Here is a 14,401-nt window from a genome sequence, read left to right as displayed (position 1 = left end):
CCATACTTATAGTTCCCACTATTCTGCCTTGCTCCCTTTTTGTGCAGTGGGGTAATATTGTCAATTTTCCAATCATCTGGGACCACTCCTGACTCGTGATTCCTGAAATATCCTTTCCAGTCAACTTTGGCCAGCTCCTCCCTCATGCCTCTGTAGTTCCCTTTGACCTGCTGCAATACCGACACATCCGATTTCACCTCCCTCTCAAATTGCAGATTATAAACATATCATATTGTGGTTGCAACCTCCCTATGGTTCCTTTGCCTTGAGTTCCCTTATCAAATCCTGTTCATTACATAACACCAAATCCAAAATTGTCTTTTCCCTGGTAGGCTCCACTGCAAGCTGCTCTAAGAATCCATCTTGGAGGCACTCTGCAAATTCCCTTTCTTGGGGTCTAGTATCAACCTGATTTTCCCAGGCTACCTGCATAATGAAATCTCCAATGACCACCCCATTGCCTTTTTAACATGCCAATTTTATCTCCTGATGTAACTTGTACCCTATATCCTGGCTACCGTTTGGGGGCCTGTAAATAACTCCCATTAGGGTCTTTTTACCCGTATAATTTCTCAGCTCTATCCACAATGACTCTACATCTTCCAATCCTGTCACCCCTCACTAAGGACTGAATTCCATTCCTAACCAACAGAGCTACCCCACCCCTCTGCCCACCTTCCTGTCATTCTAATATGACGTATAACCCAGAATATTTGGCTCCCAGCTCTAATCCTCTTGCAGCCATATCTCTGTAATTCCCACAACATTGAGCCAGCACCACCATTCACAATGAATGGCTCAAAGGGTCAAATGGCCTCCTCTTGCACCTATTTTCTATCATACCTGCCAATCTTTAACTACCAAAAAGCTCATCCACTTTGTTTCTTATACTACACACATTCAAATACAACACCTTTAATTCGGTATTCACCTCCCTTCTCACACAGGTCCCGATTTTACCCAACCTTACTCTCTTACCCCTTCTTGAACTTTCCGTCCCATTAATTTGGCAGACTTCTGTAACATTTGCTGCAATCTCTTTCCCTTTAACTCCACTTACACTTCCAATTTGCTGATCCCCACCCTCCCACTATTTAGTTTAAAGCTCTATCTACAGCCCTAGTTATACAGTTTGCCAGGAGACTGGTTCCAGTCGGGCTCATGTGGTGTCCGTCCCGTCGGAACAGTTCTCTCTTTCCCCAATACTGGTGCCAATGTCCCACAAATTCAAAAGCACTTCTTCCACACCAGTCTTTGAGCCACTTTATCCCTCAACCCTACGCCAATTTGCATGCAGCTCAGGTAGCAATCTAGAGGTTATTACCTTCCTGTTCTGCTTTTCAATTTGGTTCCTAGCTGCTTAAATTCCTTTAGCAGAACCTCTTTCCTCATTCTACCACATGGACCACGATGTTAAACCAGATCTTTGCTCTGCCACTCCAAGTTCCTTTGCAGGTCAGATGAGATGTCCAGAATCCGGGCATCAGGCAGGCAACACAGCCTGATCCTCGCAACAGAGAACTGTGTCAATCCACCTAACTATACTATCCCCAATGACAGCTACACTTTTGTTCCCTGTTCCAATGATTCATCAACACTCCCTAGGGCTCTTCCATTTACTGTGTTTGTTCTACCCATTTTTGGCCTTCCAGAATGAACTACTTCACACTTGCAGATAGAATTTACTTCTGGCATTGCTCCTTCCAACTGATCAATATCATGCTGCAACCACAGTCCACGCTATCTACAATAAGAGTTCTTACAATATTTTATCTTAATTCCTAGATAGGTCTGAGGCACAATGTAGAATGCAAAAAGCTGGAGTAACTCAGGCTGGAGGGACAGGCAGCATCTCTGGAGAGAAGGAATGGGTGACGTTTCGGGTTGAGACCCTTCTTCAGGAGTTACTCCAGCTTTTTGTGTCTATCTTTGGTTTAAATCAGCATCTACAGTTCCTTACACATGTAGAATGCAAATATGTTAAATGAAAGCAATCTGTAGAAACATGTTTCAAAGACTAAAGCCACAAAATACTATCAACTGTGTGATAACATTCACATGGAACTAAGCTGTGGATGCTTCCCATCAGATCATCTATAACACAGAAACTACCAAGTGATTAATCCATTCAAAGAAAGTTTACTGACCGCGATGGGCTTTTTTGCAACTCTCACTCGGTGCTCCATAAGCCCAGTTGGTGGCTTAAAGTGTAGATCTCTTGATGTTTTCACTCGATTGGATGAACGAGACTTTTCATGCCTCTCAGATCTATATTTTTAAAAATAGTTACTCGGGTTACTAAAATTCATATCAAAGAATTAGCGATAATGTAAGAAATATGTACAATAAATCATAATAATGGCCTGGTTTATTTATTTATAGAACACCTCACTAGTAGGGCTTCAATACTTGTTTGAATAAATCAAAGAGTCTGGTTTATCATCATATCATATCATATATATACAGCCGGAAACAGGCCTTTTCGGCCCACCAAGTCCGTGCCGCCCAGCGATCCCCGTACATTAACACTATCCTACACCCACTAGGGACAATTTTTTACATTTACCCAGCCAATTAACCTACAAATAGTAGAATAGTTTCTCCAAATGATTTTTGTAGTTGGTCACATTCTTTATTGCTTCTGAACGAAAAATCTAGTAGAATATACTTGCCACATACAATGGGACTTTGGCAGGACTGGACCAGTAGATTTTCCAGTCTTTCGGGTATTATTCTATTAATACTCCAATATGTTTTCAATTCGGATTTTTAAAAAAAGTTAATGCAGGAGAATAATATTTTCCAGTGATACTACTTAAGTTTAAAGGAACACCAGAACCAGGGCCCCAGGGAGTGGAAGGGAGACTATAAATTAGCATCTCTGATGAATGCTGAACCATTGGGAATTCAGAAAAGACATACAGCAGATTATTAAAGTTTTCCTATCATGTTAATTCAGTCCATGGGTGCAGAGGTTGTTGGTGATAAAGTCAATAAAACAGAACAAATTGGAATTCTAGGCATCTGAAAATGCTTGATATTTTTCAAAAAGAAACTTTGGATATCAGTTCTAGTGAGTCAATCAACTATATTTAGTACAACATATGATCCAGGTATTCCAGTTCCCTGATACAGTGTTGGTATGAGTTTATTATACTCACTGACACAACTGCAGGTGGTCTCAGTTCTTCCATTAAGAAGGCTTATAAACTAAAAGGTCACTCTGCCCTGTTGAGGCCAATTCAAATAATAATTCCTACAAATACTTCTATAATCAAGGCTAATAATCTTATCAACTAAACTTGATTTTGAATCAATTGAAATTCAGTAAAGCGGATCGATCTGCAAGGAGCAATATTAGAGTTCGGCTTTTGAGAATGGAGGAATAATTAAATATTCTTTAAGTGACTAATCACCTATCACAAAGCAATTTATGCTCCTCAGTTTGATAGGGCTCTTCATACTTGTCCCTTAACCGTTCCTTCCTCCTTCTCTCTATGTCATGACGAAGGTCATCCGGATTTACTGCAACCCATGTGCTTGTCTAAATATGAAGCAAACAAGTAAAATATAATTATCATGAGAAAGCAATTCTTTATTATCATAAAAAAGCATTTTGCAGGCCAATCACTTCTTCCCCAATTCAATACTTTTCTAAGAAAAATAATTAACTTGCTACAGGTTATTCAGTATTTCTGAGGAAATAATTGCAGTTCTGGTAAAACTACAGGAACATCTAATTATTTAACACAAGTGGTCCTAAAGATTACAAAAGATGGGAAGTGAAGACAGCGAATCAATGTAGTGAGGGAGAGAACGCAGTACAGTTTCTGGGAGTAGAACAGTTCACAAAAAGAACTGCAGCAGCACAGGTTAAGTAGCACAGGGCTACATAACATCTCGCTTGGCCTTGTCTCCAGCGCAGCAACATTGGGGAGACATTGGCCCAACTGGTCTACAAACAGGAAGTTCACATTCACTCTTAATAGGTTAAGCTTGTTCTTTATTCATGAAACTCCACCAGGTGGTGCCCTCAGCGATGCAGTCTCACGGTCTGTCTGTCTTTTTGGTTATTTTTAGCGCGTTTTAAAAGTATGTGTTAATGTTCTCTGGTTTGTTTTATGTGGGGGCATGGGGTCGGGGGAAGCTTTTTTCAATCTCTTACCTTGCCGGAGATGCAATTGTTTTCCGGATCGTATCTCCAGTCGCTCTGCGGCTTAACATCATGCTGCTGGAGGCCTTGCTCAAGACTGACTTTGAGGGGCCGTGGACTTACCATCGGAGCCTGTGATCCCTTGCCTGGGATCGACGCTCCGACCGCGGCCTGCGGATTTCAACATCGAGGAGCTCGCAGTCTCGGGTGGAGACTGATGTCGGGAAGCTCCAAAGTCACAAAAGTCACCAATCCCGACCCGGGGTCCGATCGCCCGGCGCGGGGAGCTGATCCCCAGATGTGGAGGGCCCGACTGCCGGCTACGGGAGCCAAGAATGTCCCTTCAACAGAGGGCTCAAGGCCCCCGACTGCGAGAGAACAAAGAATGGAAGAGATCGAACTTTCTTTAATTTTTCGTCTTCCATCACAGTGAGGAATGTAGGGGTGTTGCTGTGGTGGATGTTTATGCTAAAATGTATTTTGTGTGTTTTGTTGCTTTTTATTGGTATGACTATGGCAAATCAAATTCCTCATATGTTGCAAAACATACTTGGCTAACAAAGTATGATTATGATTTGAGGAACTGTGCATTTTTGATTATCTGTCAACTTATTAGACAATAGACAATGGGTGCAGGAGGAGGCCATTCGGCCCTTCGAGCCAGCACCGCTATTCAATGTGATCATGGCTGATCATTCTCAATCAGTACCCCGTTCCTGCCTTCTCCCCATACCCCCTGACTCCGCTATCCTTAAGAGCTCTATCCAGCTCTCTCTTGAATGCATTCAGAGAATTGGCCTCCACTGCCTTCTGAGGCAGAGAATTCCACAGATTCACAACTCTCTGACTGAAAAGGTTTTTCCTCATCTCAGTTCTAAATGGCCTACCCCTTATTCTTAAACTGTGGCCCCTTGTTCTGGACTCCCCCAACATTGGGAACATGTTTCTTGCCTCTAACGTGTCCAACCCCTTAATAATCTTATACGTTTCGATATTAAAAAACTTGCTGAACTAAGTTCAGAAAACCTATCGGCATCTGAAAAGACTAAAACGAGAACCGAGAAACTGCTGGAAATCTGAAGTTTCCTGGTCATTATTTCATCACTTATAACTTGAACTCGTATTTAGGTTGGCCAAAATATTTTGTGATTACTGCATACAATCACCTTTTAAGAACTTGTAGGAATCCCATGCTTGTAAAAGAAACTGCAGAAATTTACTTTCCGCTCGAAGGTCATTTCAATTTACTGAAGGCCATAAACTACGTTATTCCTGGTTGCCGAGAGTTAAATTTCCAATAGGTTTATAGATGTTTTCCAACCGAAAACACATTTATTTGCGTCATTTTAATTTCTTCTTACCTCGCTCGTCCTTGATTTACTTTTCAATTTATATTAGCTACAAAGATTCCCAACTTTTTTTAAAGCAAAATTCTCAACACATCCCCACTGGCGCTTTGTTACTGGCAGTGAGAAATAACTTTTGACTAATCTGGCTTAAGTATAATGCAAACTTCATACATCCCAGAGAAATGTTAAGTACATAACTATACTCCTACTTGTATAGCCTTATATTCTCAATCACATAAAATGTTACACTAAGTAAAATCCAAATGGAATTGAAAAGGTAAATAATGAACACATTAAATAGTGCACAGTACCTTTCTTCCAACAGGTTTCCTTTCTCGACTGTGCAAGTCTACCAGTGACATGTCAATCCGTCTTTTTCAGAAAGAAACAAAATTAAAAGATGTCCTTACAGAACAAAACAAATTTGTTTGTAAAGTAAAATTGTTGCTTGTGACAATACCTGTGTATCTCAGGACCCAGATGCTTTGCCTGTTTTGGTAGGCTTTGTGCATTATGTAACTTTGAAAAGCGGTCATGCAAAGTTAGATCGGAAATCTTAAAACGATCATCTGTAACATAAATCATAATTATTCATTATCATGAGTAACAGCGCAATGGCGAACTTAAATTTTACCATTAATATGCCCATTTGACATTTAAAATCAAGAAATCTCATACGACAGACTCCAATCCTATATTGTGTTAGAACTGACCTATTTCTTTAAAAAGTTTGATAATTCAAGGTTTTATGCTGCAATCAAGCATTAAACAACATTGTAAATGTGAAAACTGGTGTAATGCATACATTTGCTGACAAAAAGCCAGATGGCAATGGAGCCAAGTATGGCAGGTGATCTCGGACCCTTGAAATGCTCCTGTGATTCATGTATTGGTTCATGCAAAACTGCTTGAATGTACTTACTAATACCAGGTGGGAAATCAGGTACATCCAGCAGCATGTGCACAGGTAGCACGTCAAGCTATGGCTGGATTCACTATGAAGTATTCGGGATGTCAAGGACATTGCAAATAAAACATTTTAGTGAGCCGGTCACACCACAAGCAATGACTGCAAAGGCAGAAAAGCAGTGGGTAACCACCAGGATGAGTAATAGGTGTAAGCCACCTGTAGTGGAGATCCCCTTGGTCACCCTCCTCTCAAACAGCTATTCCATGTTAGATACTGTTGGAGGGGATATCCTTTCAGGGTAAAGCTGCAATGCTACATGCCACAAGAATAAGATGGTCGGATGAATGTGTGACTCAATAAATGGCTTTAGAATATTAGATCATCGGGAACATTTCTGTCGCAAGTTGAACCGGTACAAGCAGGACAGGTTACTCTTGAACGGGTCCAATAACCTTACTGGGAATTTTGGGAACCCTGATATATCAAAAGATAAAGGGTTTGTTTTAAAAAGGAAATAAATGGGGGGGGGGGGGTCTTCATAGCATAGAGTGCGTGGGGAAGGGGTGAGTGATTCTTCAAAAAAAATTAGAAGAACAAAGGGGCACCGAATATCATTCATGTTAAAGTAAATGTAAGAGATATTATTGATAAGTTTGTAGAAACACAAGAACTGGTGATGTTGTTGATATAGAGGAAAGTCTAACATTACAGAATGAGACTGATATGATGGTTGGATGGACAGGCAATGGTAGAATGAATTTATATCTGAATAAGTAGGAGGTAGTGCATTTTGGAATAATCTAACAAGGGTAGGACATATTTTTTGAATGGTAGGCCCCTTGAGAGAAATTAGAAATAAAGTGAGCTTGGTGCAAAAGGTTCCTGAAGGTAGCAGCTCATGGTGGAGGGGGGGGGGGGGGAGAAGACATCACAGGATGCTTGCCATTATTAGCTAGGGAAAGGAGGCCTGATAAAATTTGATAAAACATAAAATTGCAATTCCATGCAGTTCTGGTCACCACACTTTAGGGAGGATGTGATTGCACCATAGAGGATGAAGAGGAGTTTCACCAAGACAGAGAAGGTTGAGAAAGTCCTGAGAGAAGTGTACAAAATTATTGAAGGAATAGATAAGATTTGAAACTTTTACTCAGCGGTGTCGAGAACTGTAGAGTGTTTGTTGAAGGTGAAGAGCAAGAAGTTTAGAAAGGACCCGAGGAAGATACTCAAGGCAGATCAGCACATTTTTGGCAAGGAATACCGAAATAGCCCATGTTTTTATTAAAGACAGTAAAATTAGTATTCAGGGCCAAAGGAGGTTATCTCAATTAAGCAATTGTATTTTTGCCATCCATCTACAAAATATTTGCTATATTTAAGAAATAGAATTTTTGCTGTTCCCAGTGGATTTTAAACAAAAGACAGTCAAGATTTGGGATAAGACTTCAATTACAGAATGTATGCTCAATTTGTAGTGTTTATTTATGGACAAAGCAAGTTTTTAAATAGGAATGCCAACATCTTGGTAAATCTCCTCTGTACCTTCTTCAGTGAAATGAAGTAAAGAGAGCATAAATCCAAAGGTTAGGAATTTTATGCACTTTAGATCCAGTTTAATGAATCTATTCATTGGACCATTGAAATATACATCTATACATTTATCATTAATGCAAGCTCACCCTTCCAAGCCCCTTTTGAATTGGTGCCTTTAAGTAACTGGATTAAACCTGCAGTTCAAACTCATTTCAACTAACAGCATTCAACAACCAGGCAGCTGCTGGATAAATTTTATGCAGACAAAGACTAAAATACAGTATTTTAAACAATTCTGAAGAATTTGAATATTACAATTCAAGCACTATTTCTATCCGACTGTAACTTAAGGACTTATTCAGTTGTGTCACCAATAAACAAAACTGTTTCAATACCAGTAGCACTTTTTCTGACTAAATAAATAAAAAAAACAATGCAATAATGCATGTCCAACCTTTAATTTGGTGCACCAAAGTGATTATCTCCTGGGCAAATTCTCCTGAAGAGATATTCGGGTTAGCCTTCAATGATGAACCCATATGCTCAAACACATGATGGAACTCATCCCGTTTCTTGCCAACACTAACCAAATCCCGAGACATTAGTCTCTCTGAAGCATGGCTTGACGTAGGCCTGGAGAAATCCCCACATATATTCAAATTCACAGCTAAATATTTACGACTTTGAGCAAAGGCAGCCATATTATATGAACATGTAGATAAATACAAATATAAAAATTAGTATTGAAATTAGCAATTTTACAAATAAAAATCAAGATTCATAAAAACATTTTCAGGGGGGGTTATTTGAAGTATGCATACACCTATTTTGAACTTCAATGTCTCTTAACCAAACAAATAGCTTAATTATGGATAATATCAGTAATATCACGCGCTGAGGAGTGTGATATTCCCTCCCTTAATTCTACTTTCATTCTACAACCCCTAACTTGTCTCTTCATGAGAGCGAAGATAAAACAGAAGCAGGCAGATTGCTATCATCCAACCGGCCAGGAACCAAAGCCCCCAATTGGGTTGAAAAATATGACAATCAGAAATAAAAGTCATGTATTTGAAAAAAAAAATCAAGGCAAGATTTTTCCTTCAAAAAAGTTATACCCAAAGAGGTTTAGATTTTATATAATACAAGATAGATTATCGGCATAGCAGTTTTCATTGTGTGCATCCGAAATATGACAATTGTTTTCAGCTATCATACTTTTACATCAGCAGTTACGATTGAGAAAAAAGTTGTAAAGAAATTAAGTCATAAAATTGGCAAAACATTAGTGCCAAAGGAAAGTTTTAAGTTAAGCAGTTTATACACAGGCTAAAGGGTACAATTTCATTCTTTTTATAGGATGAATGAGGGAATCTTATGAATATACTGACTATTCATGGTTACATTTGTCAACCAGATACTTTAGGATACTAATAGAAATTCTGATCTTAATTCTGAATAACTTCAATAAATTACCTTTACTTTAATCAAGCAATTCATGCAACTTCTTGAAGCAAATCTAAACTTTGCTAAACACTAATTGTCACTCATGTTACATTCATGAGGTGAAAAAGTAGCTGGTGAAAACTTCAAGAAATATGTTCATACCTTGTATAATGACCTGGACTTGGTTTCCTTAAAGTCTTCTTGTTAAATAACTCCTGCATATACTAAAGAATTTAATACGACTACAAAAACACAAGCTGTTTATTTAAAAAGGCGTTTCTTCTGAGGATTTGTGTTTCAAACTTAATGTTATAGTAAAACATACCGATTTTATTAGTTAAACCGGTATCAGAAAATATCACTGTTTAGTACATACAATTGAGGCTGAATATAAAGAAATTTCACACTGAATACTTCAGCTGGAAATTCAAAATTCTTTTCTTTTTTTTTTACATGCTGTTTCTGCTATTGGGTGGTTCTCAGAGACATCCTTCAACATGTCACAAAAAGCTTCAATTTTAAGCTGGTGCTCAAGTACTTATTTGAAATGCAGCAAAGTTAATGTGACAAAATTATTGATTTGTCTTCTATGCATATGCAGTGGAATTTTCTGAAGTCCACTTTGAATGCAAGTTATTTATTCCTGCAGTTTTGAGACGGAAGCTGTTATGATTTATATGTGACGACTTTTCACCTTGTCCAGACAACAGAATCCAAGAACGTGCAACGGTAAGCTGCTGATCCATTATTTTAGCACTTGTGTGGTAAATGTATGGAACAGGCTCTCCAGGAGTTAGCTTTTTCGAGTCTTTCAAATGAAAATCTTGATTTCTTCAGAAAATGTTCCAAGATGAAACAGTAATTTGAACAATTACAGTTTTAGAAGCACAAGACTTGAATCTATTTTTGCCAAACTTCTCCACCACTGGGTTCTTGCTACTCACATATGGGTCTGGCTGTGGAAAAATATAAGATTGTTTGCTAAGATTAGTCAACAACTCAATTAATTGTTCTGTGCAACTGCCAGGATGGTTGGTTTTTCATTGAATTCTTCCCATGCATGTCTTTGTTATAGCAGAATTTAAATTTTCATCTGCAAAACAATGTTTTCTTATTCCATCACCAAGATGTCCAGAGACTTAACAGGAATCCTATGTACTGAGATACATAATGAAGCAAACGAAAGAACGAGTCGACCCTGCTGGATTAATAGCCAGCTCTCACTTCAAGCGTGTAACATACCAAAAGCAACATAAAGTCAAAACAATAGCTTCATGAATACAATGTGAAACGTATTCCAGACTTGTGTTTTTCCCGAAATCAGCTGAATATTATCTTCAATTTATTCATTTGTCATTTTATCAGCATATATTTTCAGATGTGTCGAAAACTGCAACCATATACAATCTGCCATTCTGAAATTGGAGGCTTCTATGAAATGCGTAGCTGCCACTGTGCTGTTTACATTGACAACACTTCAGTGTAAAAGAGCAGATATGAAAGTTATCCTCTGAGGTAATGTTGCATTCTGTGATCCACAATGAAACTTAAGTATGTAATCTTGATCCAAAACATTCACATCAAATTTGAACATCAAAGGGTATATGGGTTGGAATTATTTTCTCATCTGCCATTAACGATGTGCAAACCACTTGGCATATATTTACCAGTTGATCAGGAAAGTCTAAGATATCTTCGCATGGATTTTCTCAACCGAGGATCTGCTGCCTTGAAGTGTTTCTATTTTGATAAAACAATTCATAAGCTGCTCCATTCTCACACAGCAGAATGATTCCACGGGCCAAATTCATTTAGGCAACAGAAAAATACATCCTGTTTGAAGTGTAACAAAAAAATCCTGCGTTGATTGCAAGGACCATTTTGTTTGACCATTGCAAAAGCAAGTCGATTGATTTTACCAAACATTTCTTTATTCAGCCTCATGTGATCAAAAGAATTTAGAACCTGACCTTTATATTGCACGAGGAAGGATGACAATGCACTAGATCATGGCACAAAATTTCATTCTGAAGCGCGAATTTCACTTTCATAGTTTCATGGCAAAACAAATATATCCAACATGTAGCTACTCCTTAACTAAAGGATTTGGTTCCAAGTCGACACCTGCTGCTTTACAGGTATTGTTTTTCCATTCATTTTATGATAATTTGTAGAGAACCTTCACCCAATCTATTAAAAATTAGAGAAGACAATATTGCTTGATGTTCAAGATAATTTCTTTTACAATTTGTATTGACTTGGGTCTTCCATCCATTACTCAGTTCTCATTATGCAAGGAGAGCCTTGGAGAAGTCACCCAAGTGTTTCTTCATTGTTTGATATGTATTTTTGTTCGATCGCACCACCAAAAATGTTCTGTGCAGATAAAATTCTGTGCTTTGGACTCCAAATACTAAGTAAACTATCAAAATTATACATACTAATGTTCATTGCTCTTCCTGTCCTTTTTCTTTTCATGGTCCGAGTATGAAGACATTTGTAGATTTTTTTGGAATAAAGAAACTAGGAACAATAGTGTCCTGATTATAGAATGCAATTGGAGTACGCTGAGCTTTGTTGCATCAAGTACAGTTGAAGGAAAATGTTTTATATTGAAATTCATTTGGTAATAGGTTGCTTTCTGTCAGGGAAGAAAGGCACTATAATTTAAGCCATTAGATAGGTACTAAAAAGAGCGTGAAATTTCTTTATTCAGCCTCACGTGACCAAAGAATTTAGGACAATACCTGCATTTGTTCACAATCTTCTTCATGTCTAATTTGATGGTTAAGGACTCAGTTGTATTGTCTCGCTCATTATTGGAAGTACAATGTGAAGTTTCCAAATGATAAGATCTATGGTTTAATCGTTTAGGAGCATCATCATGCTGATCCTTAGAAAAATCAGAGCGGTTTCTGAACTCCTTTCCTCTTTCCACTCGCCCCCTTGTTGCCGAGGGTGCTGTATATCTTGGGCTCACTTCTTTCTTGATTGCTCGCGGAAACCTGTCAAAGTAATGCTCGAGAACTGGATATTTTTTCGTCACAGAGTTGTGACCCTCTGCTTTGTTCACATCAGTACCTGACCTCTTGCTGTTACTGTGAAAACGACTCACCTCTTTAGTACTCGAGGAGCCAGTCATATATTCTTTATCTTTACTTGAATATCTTTGCTGTCTTTCACTGGAAAAGCTCTGGTGATGCTCAGACGAGTGCATTTCAGGATACTTTTGCGAATGTGTAAACCCACTCTTTACCTGCACACACTCTTCAAAGCGATCACTGTCACTATACCAGCTTCTTGAAACATCTTTGATACGTGCACCTTCAGAGTCATTGTATAATGTCGAAGTGTAGGCTTTTCTATTATGAGGATTTTTTTCACCTTTCCATTTTAAGTCTCGATCATGATCTACTGTCTCATGCTTTCCTGGCACCCAGCCTCTTCCAGATGCTTCTCTGCAACCTTTGACATCATCTTCCTCAGGATACCTGTGTTGACATAAAGCAGTTTACACTTGCAGTAGAGAGAAGACAACGAGAATTAAATTTAGGTAACATGATGTTTGGGAGCAATGCCTTGAAAGCAGTGGTTTCCCCAGGTTACTAGTTTAACCCTTTATCCTTCTGAAAGTCATTCAGCAGGATGCCAAGGGATGGCATCTAGCCATCAATCTGTTCTGTTTTGGAACAAGTAAAGAACTGATCATTTATATAGATAAATGCTCTTACTTTCAGATTAGGACAAAGGGCTTTCCATTTTAAAATCTACTTAAAAAGAGACAATTTTATTCCGTTGAGGTTCTATATCAAAACATACAGCTTTAATGGTTTTATCCCAATACCTCTTCTGGTGGGAGTTCCTTTCCAGAAATTCTTCAGACCGTCTTCCAGGAGAACGTAAAGAACCTGAATGCCTTTCCTCATGCAAATTATGACTTCTAAAGCCTTCAGATTCATGCCATTTTTCTGAATAACCATAAGGGGCAGTGCTTGGTCGATCGTATGAATTTATTTGTGGATCTCCTCTCACAGTCTTGGATTTTTCATCAGGTGATTTGTAATGAGTCAAGATTTCTGTATTCTGATGATAATGTCGTTCATCGTGGTCATTACGCCATTCATTGTGATCATGGTGCCGTTCACTGTGACCATGGTGCCGCTCACTGTGACCATGGTGCCATTCTGTATGCCAGTCACTGTTGCCTTGATGCCGCTCATCGTGATCATGGTATGGATTGTCTTCAGCAGATCTTGAAAGAAGGGCATGGGATCGATTTCCTTCTCTTCCGTGTGGGTAAAGGTGTCTTCCCGTTGTATGTTCTGCCCCCACTCTTCTTGTAATTGGAGAAGGCTGCCTATACTCAAAAACTTTACAATGAACGTCACCGTATTGTGCATTTCCCGATCTCGATTCTACACTGCCCGTTTCATTCCATTGATCCTGTTGTCCCCGCCACTGTGTAGGTCTTCCTGAGATTTGACTGAATCCTCTTGACTCACTACTATGTGACTGATACAATCTTCTCTCAACATGGCATTCTTGGCTTCTTCCATAGGTTGGCGAGATTGACCTACAATGATTTGGAGAAGATGGGACATTTTTGGTACAACTCAAGTAAAATAACATAAAAATGGAGTGCGTTATTTCATTTAAAGTTTTCTTTATTTTTGGATTAACTATACTATGCAATCAATTATCAAAATTCCTAATGGTGCAATTGAAAACCAGAACTATTAAATTAAGGCAGTAATTTTAATTACAAGTAATACCAGTGCTTGCCAAGGTAGTGTAAAACAATTTTTAAAACTATGATCCTCAATTTTGAATTGCTATTTTTTCCAATTGTATGCAATTTTCTTAACTAACTAGCAATTTTCAACTCATTCTATGTTGTATTTTTTTGCGGAGCAACATTACTTAACTGGATGTTGCAGAGAAATCATTGGTGAGAATATATTAAACAATAACTGGCACATAATCAAAATTCTCAGAATAGTTTATCCAAAA

General features: G+C 38.5%; 1 protein-coding gene across 3 annotated transcripts in view; it reads right to left on the bottom strand.

Annotated features, from left to right (window-relative positions):
- LOC144598836 (BCLAF1 and THRAP3 family member 3-like) overlaps positions 1-14,401 on the bottom strand; it is a 34,817-nt gene that overhangs the window by 9,325 nt on the left and 11,091 nt on the right. For 2 of the 3 annotated variants that reach the window (XM_078409323.1, XM_078409321.1), the window contains exons 3-9: positions 13,236-13,964; positions 12,139-12,882; positions 8,400-8,626; positions 5,963-6,071; positions 5,814-5,874; positions 3,417-3,544; positions 2,148-2,268 (exon numbers count right to left, since the gene is read on the bottom strand). In XM_078409323.1, the coding sequence (XP_078265449.1) occupies positions 2,148-2,268; positions 3,417-3,544; positions 5,814-5,874; positions 5,963-6,071; positions 8,400-8,626; positions 12,139-12,882; positions 13,236-13,964 (2,119 nt within the window). The remainder of the gene's footprint in view (positions 1-2,147; positions 2,269-3,416; positions 3,545-5,813; positions 5,875-5,962; positions 6,072-8,399; positions 8,627-12,138; positions 12,883-13,235; positions 13,965-14,401) is intronic. The other variant, XM_078409322.1, reaches the window with a different exon arrangement.

This window comes from Rhinoraja longicauda, chromosome 12 (assembly GCF_053455715.1).
Source record: "Rhinoraja longicauda isolate Sanriku21f chromosome 12, sRhiLon1.1, whole genome shotgun sequence".
Lineage (NCBI taxonomy): Eukaryota > Metazoa > Chordata > Chondrichthyes > Rajiformes > Arhynchobatidae > Rhinoraja > Rhinoraja longicauda.
This window is presented reverse-complemented; position numbering and strand designations above follow the sequence as displayed.